Source organism: Sparus aurata, chromosome 23, assembly GCF_900880675.1.
Source record: "Sparus aurata chromosome 23, fSpaAur1.1, whole genome shotgun sequence".
In the NCBI taxonomy this organism is placed as follows: domain Eukaryota; kingdom Metazoa; phylum Chordata; class Actinopteri; order Spariformes; family Sparidae; genus Sparus; species Sparus aurata.
This window is the reverse complement of record NC_044209.1, coordinates 8,640,322-8,648,648: the sequence shown is the minus strand read 5'-3', so window position 1 is coordinate 8,648,648 and position 8,327 is coordinate 8,640,322. Positions and strand designations below refer to the sequence as shown.

The 8,327-nt window shown below is 38.2% G+C and overlaps 1 protein-coding gene across 1 annotated transcript in view; it reads right to left on the bottom strand.

Annotated features, from left to right (window-relative positions):
• Positions 1-2,964: 2,964 nt before the first annotated feature.
• Positions 2,965-8,327, bottom strand: part of LOC115575416 (interferon-induced very large GTPase 1-like) — a 30,316-nt gene continuing 24,953 nt past the window's right edge. The window contains 2 exon segments of the mRNA XM_030407468.1: positions 2,965-6,993; positions 6,995-8,316. Of these exon segments, the coding sequence (XP_030263328.1) occupies positions 3,396-6,993; positions 6,995-8,316 (4,920 nt within the window). The 3' untranslated portion in view covers positions 2,965-3,395.

The window sequence follows — 8,327 nt, the reverse complement described above, 5'->3', positions numbered from 1 at the left end:
TAATAATCAAAAAAGGTCGGCATATTTGCAGTTAAAATATGTATAGTATATAGTAATCAGTTCAAAAACATTAATCAAAAAGAAATCCGGTCTTTTAGTGTACAGTAAGTGTTTATTTCCATCACCTATAACACACACTAATAACATACAAGTTAAACTCTGTATTTTTCATAAAATTATCACTGAAATGTCAATTTATTGAATGATAAAATAATCCAACGATGATTCTTCTGACAAAGACAACACTGTCTACATTCATTCAGGATATTAGAATAGTTTGCTTTGGAAGGAGCAGAAATCTGACTAGACAAAAAGAAAAAAACTCATGTTAATGTGGACATATTAAGATAAGGTAAAATGAGATTAAAATTCAAATACTTAAAAAACACGAAGTATCCACTATCATGAAGATTGTATGTTCTTTAATGTGAACATTCAAAGAAGAACATTGTTACAGCATAAATATACTAAAGGCAATATTTGTCTGACATGATTTTCAGGTGCGATTTTTAGAAACTGAACGCATTAAAACATTCCTCATTGTATAAGAACTACATATTATCTGACAATATAAGTCTGACAGCTCTATCCATCTTAATAAAACCTTATAACTTCAAATTATATATATTGTGATTTCACATGCCACACCTTCAGCAATTTTCTCTAAAAACGTAAATATACAACTTAAAAAGTGATATACAAAGATGATAACATGTGCATGGTGTCAAATCTTTCAAGAGAGTTTAACAGAACTCCCAGCTCAATGTTTCTCACACCAGTGAAGGACACAGAGATTAGACATCTGGTCAATGACTGCGTAACAAAAACTTCCACTGATGTTGATGACTTCGACATGAGGCTAATTAAGAAAGTATTAGACGGAATTATTTCACCACTAACATACATTTTTAATCTGTCATTTCAAACTGGGATATTTCCCACTAAAATGAAAGTTGCCAAAGTTGTGCCACTGTTTAAGAATGGTGACACACATGAGTTTACTAACTACAGACCAATCTCAATACTGCCACAACTGTCGAAAATCCTAGAGAAGCTATTCAACAATAGGCTAGATAACTTCATCAACAAACACAAATTGCTATATGACAGCCAATATGGATTCAGAAGGAACCACTCGACTGCCTTTGCTCTAACTGAGTCTGTGGAAATCATTACTGACGCTATTGACCAAAAACAACATTCAATAGGAATTTTCATAGACCTGAAAAAAGCATTTGACACCGTTAATCATGATATCTTAATAGCTAAACTGGAGAGATATGGCATCAGAGGTGTAGCACTGCAGTGGGTCAAGAGCTATCTACACAAGAGATCCCAATATGTCAAAATGGGTGATAACACATCGACTAGCTTGGACATAGTCTGTGGGGTCCCACAGGGGTCAGTTCTGGGTCCAAAGCTGTTTATACTATATATAAATGATATATGCAAAGTGTCAAATATTCTGAAATTAATATTATTTGCAGATGATACAAATATTTTCTGTTCTGGGACTAACCTGAACCAACTTGTGGAAACAGTAAATCACGAAATGGCCAAACTTCATGTGTGGTTTAATATAAATAAATTATCATTAAATCTTGAGAAAACTAAATACATGCTATATGGGAAAAAAGGCTGCAACAACAGTACATTCAAGTAAACGGAGTGAATATTGAAAGGGTACATGAGAACAAAGTACTGGGAGTAATCATCGACGACATGTTAAGTTGGAAGCCACACAAGACAGCTAAAAAGGAAGTTGGCCAGGAGTGTGTCCATACTCTGGAAAGCACAAAAAATATTAAATCAAAAAGCACTTCACCTGTTGTATTGTGCACTCGTCTCTCCACACCTGCAATACTGTGCAGAGGTGTGGGGACACACAAAAAAGAGCTCTGAGAATCTTACATTATGCCAACTATAGGGCACACACAAATCAGTTATTTATTGAATCAAGAATACTTAAACTATATGACTTAATAAACTATCGCACACTACAAATGATGTACAAAGCTGCTAACAAAAGCCTCCCTCATAATTTGCAAATACTCTTCCTAGACAGAGAAGAGAGACACAATCTCAGAGGGAACATGATTTTCAGGCAAAGTAAAGTACGAACTACGTTAAAATCCTTTTCTTTATCGGTCAAAGGTGTTAAACAATGGAATGTGCTAGAAGAAGATGTCAAAAAATCAGCAACACTAAGTGGCTTCAAAAAAAAGTATGTACATTCAATCGTTGATCAGTACAGATCAATACAGGAGGGTTGATAAAGGTCAGAGGCACGAATCAACAGACACTGGGCAGACACTGTGTTGAGACGGCATGTAAGCATAACAAATACCATTCTGTACCCAAACAATAAGCTGAACCTGAGAAACTTGTATGGTCCAAGGACATTCTGACTTTGTGGCAAGCCTGGCTATAAGATGAGGCCATAAGATGAGACTGTTGTTCACTCATGATGGACTAATATGGACACGTGCAGACACACATGTAATCTGTATGTACTGTCTAGAGCTTGAATTCAGCTCTGTATGCTACTGCTGTAATATGTTTTGTCAAAGGTCATAACAAAAGAAAAAAAAGAGAAGAAAAGAAATAAGTAAATTGCAAAAGACAAGAAAAGATCAGGATGAAGATTTTCTCCTGTGGGTAATGGGGGCGGGACTTGATAAGCTTTGGCTTCTCCCGCTTTTCCCTTTTGGCCATGTGTATTGTATTATTTGAACAATGATGAAATGTGATGCTTATGAATTGACATGCCCGAAATAAACAACATAAATAAATAACATGATAAAATAAAATAAAAAGACGTATAAAAAATTGTCAAAGTTCAAATTAAAATAAATGTTCATAAAACTCAAACATCGCGATTCTGCTCCTTCAAACAAATTCAACATGAATGTTTCCAACATATTGTAAATAACAACAAATGATTACATAAAAATGAGATCAAAATAAAGATTTAGACATTTATCTGCAAAAAACTTAGTAGAAAAAGTAGAAATATGAATTAAAAGAATACTTGAAATAATCTTTGATTACATGCTTATATAGAGGTACATCATATTGTGCATCCTGTAAAACAATAATGTAATAGGATTTAGTTTCAATCAATAAGTGATACATTGTAAAAGTTCTTGTCTTAATTTCATTTTTAGTCACGATTACATAGAAAATGTTGCCATGAATCCTACATACCTACATGTAACTGACTTTGTACATGTGAATTATAACTATTGTTCTTCTGCATTCTTTTCTTTGTTGCCTTCATTTGAATCAACCAAAGAGACATTTGTTGTCTGAATTCATTTCTCTGTCAGACAAATTCACCTGTCAGTGATAAAATCAATTTTGTTAATCCATGATTCATGAATAACAAGAGATTTTCAGCAAGGTTGGAGGTGTGTTGGCTCACTATACTTGAACATTTCATCCAGACTTTTAATGGCATCGTCTATAGTGTGTTTTTTCCACTCTTTGGGGATTTCTCCTTTGCCTTGGAATTTTAACTCATAGAAATCCTCCAGTTCCTTTTGGAAGCGACACACAAACCATGTCCAATATTTCACCTCAGACTCATCAGGAGTAATTCTCCAGTTAGCAAACTCCGGGCCAGCAGTTCGGTACTCTTTAAAGGGAATGGACTTGTCAGAACCTGAAGGGTAAAAACTGTTTTTACTTGCAACATCTGTTGTGCAGAAATCAACGCTCAGTTCCACTGAGTTTCTGTAGTGAAAACCACGGACTGCCTGGGGTCGGTGAAAAGGCACACTGTGATCACCAGTGTGGTTGTGTAAAGTGTTGGTACAAACAGCTGCACAGAATGGACACTTCACCCAGCAGCATTCACACAGCTGTTTGATGAGGATTTGATCAGGCTGGTTCCTGAATTCCTTCATCTTATCCAGGGAGAGGCTGCTCATCTCCTCCATGATGGATTTAAGGCCTTTCTCGATCTCTTCTTTAAGAAAATCAAAGTTCTTTATGTCTCTTAAGTTTTGAGAAGAAATGGTGAATATTAGCTCACTGTGCAGCAATCTGGAAAATTCCTTCACCCACTTGTCGATGTCTCCTCCCTCTGTTTTGATTTTCTCTGTTGCATCAAATAAAGCCTGACTCACACATGTCTTGATGACTTCAACGTTTTTCTTGAGAATATTCTGTGCTTCATCTCTCTGCATTGTGAAGATGTATTTCTCTACCTCCTCTTTTATAAAGGTCTCGACTTGCGTTTTTGGGCGGTGGATGTAGGTGATAAAGGCAATAAAACCATCAAAGTTCTCTTTCTCTGCCAGTGACTTCAACACATGTTTCTCTAAGTCCAACCTGTTCCCACTGAATGCTGGGAAGTTGCACTTCATCTCATCAGCGATGCCAATAGCAGTCTTGTTACAGACGGCCTCAACAGTGGAACTCTTCAGTTTTTCACAGATCAGTTCTCCAAACACAACAGCATCTGAGCTTCCTTTACAGAAGCTTCTGAAAATGCTGTAATAATGCTCTTTCTTGTTTTCTAAATAAACGTGTGCATCATTGTTCATTTTGAATTTCTTGTGCGACTCTGTCAGCCAACTCTCTGCTCTGTCAAATACATACAGCACAAGATCAACTGTAAACTTTTTCTTCAGAGTATATTTACTCTTTGATTTAAATTCTGTCACCTGTTCTTTTACTTTGTTGGCCACTTCTTGTAAGTAAGCTGGACTGTAGCCATGTGTAGCTGCAGGTTTTGTCTTAATAATATTTAAGGTCTGTTGTTCGACATCGTCAATGAAGGATCTGATCAGTTCCTGTTCTTCTTGTGGCAGATTTTCTTTCTGTTTTTTTGCTTGTGTTGATGATAAATAACTTGATGTAGGTTCCTCATTTTGTTGTGTTGACCAAAATGTCAATTTATTTTTTAAATCGCTGAGAAACCGGTACATTTGCTCTTTCTTCCCCAAGACGAGCTTGTCTTTCATTTGATCATCTTGGAATCGTTGGCTTGTGTCACTGGACTCTTGGTGCTTGGTGAGAGTCACATAATCACTGTAATTTCCAACCATTGACATGTTTTTGTATCTGCCATTATCTTTGGATTCATGTATGTGAGAGCCTTCAATACCGATGTCTTGAAGAATAGTAAATTGATCCTCCTGATAGTTGATGCCCTTAATAGGTGTTGTGCCTGCAGTTAACTCAGTAACCCAGCCACTCCAAACTGAGTTGAACTGCTTTCTAAGTTCCTCTTCATCTTCCACCTTGTCTTTTAACTGATGAGCGAGATCTTTACTCTTTTGTAGCAGCTTGTCCTCAAACTCTGTCTTCTTATCATCAAGCTTTTTACGAGCATTCTTCTGCTGGATAACTTCATCCAGCTTTCTTTTACATCCTTTCACTTGTTCATCATGAAAATCCTTGATTTTGCTTTCAAATCGGCCTCGCCACTGAGCCAACATTTCTTTATCGCTGTCGTCATCAAAGTAAGTTGTCATTGCATTTCTGATTTCTTCATAAGTTTTGTGACTTTCTTCATGAAGATAACTGAGCTCGAGCTTGATGAGTTCTTCATTTTCTATTTTGTTGTAAAGCTGGTTTTCAATGGTCAACATTTTGCTCCTCAGGGTCCAGGTCCAGTCCCCATACTGGACCTCAAGTTTTCTGTACACTGCAATTTCAAGTGTGTTTTTGAAACTGAAAACAAAGTTTTCGTTCAGCAGGGCATTCCACAGGTCATTAATTTTACTTTTGAATTCTTTGAGAGTAATCCCTTTAGACTGTGAAGCTTTAGAGAGGATGAAGGTCTTCAGCTCTTGGACACTTTCGCTGTAACCTGGATTTGGAGGAGCCATCGGTGGACTTCCCTCCCACAGTTGGGCAAAGTACTTCACGTCTTTTTGCACATCAAATGCAATGACGTCACTGAAGCACTCAGCATCACAACCCTCCTCTTTGGCTGCTAGTTGGGCCATCTGATCCAGTTTTTCTTGCAGGCGTCTCTTTCCATCCATGTTCATCTCTGCAGCTGCAATATCTGAGACATTCTGATGAACAAACACACAACTTGGAGAAAGTCTAACTTTCTTCATCCTCATGAAAGCCTGAACAACAATCTGCAGAACATCTTGCATGTCAGCTGGATTCTCTCCAAAGATATTGATCAATGTCATGTTTCCCAGACCAACAACAAATGTTGCCAGTTCATTGTCGTGGTGAAGAGTGGTGTTACCTTCCAACTCAAGAGCACGCAGTCCTTCAGTGTCCACCACCAGAACGTAGTCAAACTGAAAGTCTTTCTTGATCTCCTCTGACACTCTGACCAGCTGCATGAAGGCACCCTTGGTGCACCTGCCAGCACTCACTGCAAACTGTAACCCAAACATGGCATTCAGCATTGTTGATTTTCCACTGCTCTGTACGCCTAAAACTGACAACACAAAGACTCTCTTGTTGCCCAGTTTCTTGATGACTTCATCTAAAAGACTAGAGATCCATGTTAAAGGCACATGACCTGCATCACCATCCATCAGCTCCATTGGGTGTCCTGATATCATCAGCTCTGCACCCAGCTCAGGGTATTTAGACCAGTCAGTCTGTCCACTTGTTGGTTGTTTCTTCAGAGATTTATGGGCTTCATAGATCTGTCCCATTTCTCTAAACATGTGCTCCAAGCCAAAAGTTGCTGACTGTAGTTTTGTTGATATTTGTTCAAGCTCAGTTTGCTTCATTTTTAGCTGATAAGATTCGACACGCTTCTTTTTTAAAGCCAAGACCTCAGACCATTTTTCATCATAGCTTTGGAGAATTGAAGAGAGATCATCTGTTGACAGGGCATCAATAAAGATCTGAGTCCATTTCAGGAAATACTCTCTGTCTGTTGATTTCAAAGACAAGAGGCTGTCAGTGAATGACTTCATCAGTTTACTACGGGAAGCTTTGCATTGTTTCTCTCGTATTTGCATCAGTTCTTGTTGACTTTTACATTTCTCCTGCTCAAGGTGTCCTGTGAGGTGATACCGTTTTTTTATTTTTTTTGCACCACTCATGCCAAAGTTTGCCTTGACATTGGAGAAATTCATCTTTGACCATGGAAACATCCATCTTCTTAAAATCCACTGTTTTTATAGCAGCAGATTTCCCTTTTTTGCAGAAACTGTCATCTTCATCCACTCTGATTACAGAGACCTCAGCCATGGTTTCAAGCTGGAAGGATGCATGTGGTCCAGACAAAATGTTTCTGATGATTCCTTTCAGTTCATTAGAAACATCTGACTGGCTTCTGTCTTTCAGACCCATACTGTATTTTCCGTCAGTCAATTGACCTGCATCACTATCATTATCAGCAATAAGAACAATAAGAGGCTTTGCGGACTCAAATAGGGCTGAGATAACTTTTTCACTCTTGTCACCTTTTTCCAGCTTTGGGACAAGAACAACGTTGACTGAAGATTTTTCAATCAGTATGTCACGCTGTTTTTCATTTAACAGAGCATCACCATGAAGATTACAGAAGGCAGTGCAGTCAGTGAAGGCATCATTGGGTTTTCCAGCTGGACAGTACCAGGCAATCTCTGCCACTCCATCCATCAAATGGCGAGACTTTGTGCTACCTGGACAGTTTCTGTGGAAGAAGGTCTTGTGACGGTCGTCGATCAAAGTGTTCATAAGCTGAGATTTAGACTGAGACAGTGAACCCAGACGGAAAAATGACACCATGGGTGTCTCAGCATTGCAGATGGGCATACTCTTCAAGGTGACAGTGTTTGAATTATCTTTGATTTTAGTTATCTTCCATGTTTTTCTTATTTGTCTGAAAGTCCACAGAGGACATTCAAGGTCCATTGTGACCGGGTCAGGAACAAGCAAAGGTACAGCGTACTGACACTGTGACAGCTTTGTAATCATGTTCTGTTTAAAAAAGCTGTCTGAGCAGTGAAATACTGCCATCTGAACATTCATTGGATGCACAGGAGACTGTCTTGATTGATTAGAGTTGACAGTGTTACCATAGAGAGCTTCTAAAGCCCTTTGTCCTGTGTGAGGAATCTCTGGAGCAGGCTTTGAATAGCTGACCTTAGAACTGTCTTGTCTAACAGGAATATATCTGGCTCTGTAGTCTAACATCATCAACCTCTGAAGAAAAGTATGAGCTAGGTCTTTCTCACATGTCTCTTGGTCCTGTTTCACAGGTGGACCTATCTGAAGAAAATCTGCTGGTGAAAACTTCTTTTTATATTTGTCTTGAAGGTGAAGTCTGCTGAGCAGTGTTTCAGTTTGTTCTTGATATTGTTTTTTCATGTCGGTCTCATCAGAAATCTTCTCTGACTGCTGTAAATAAG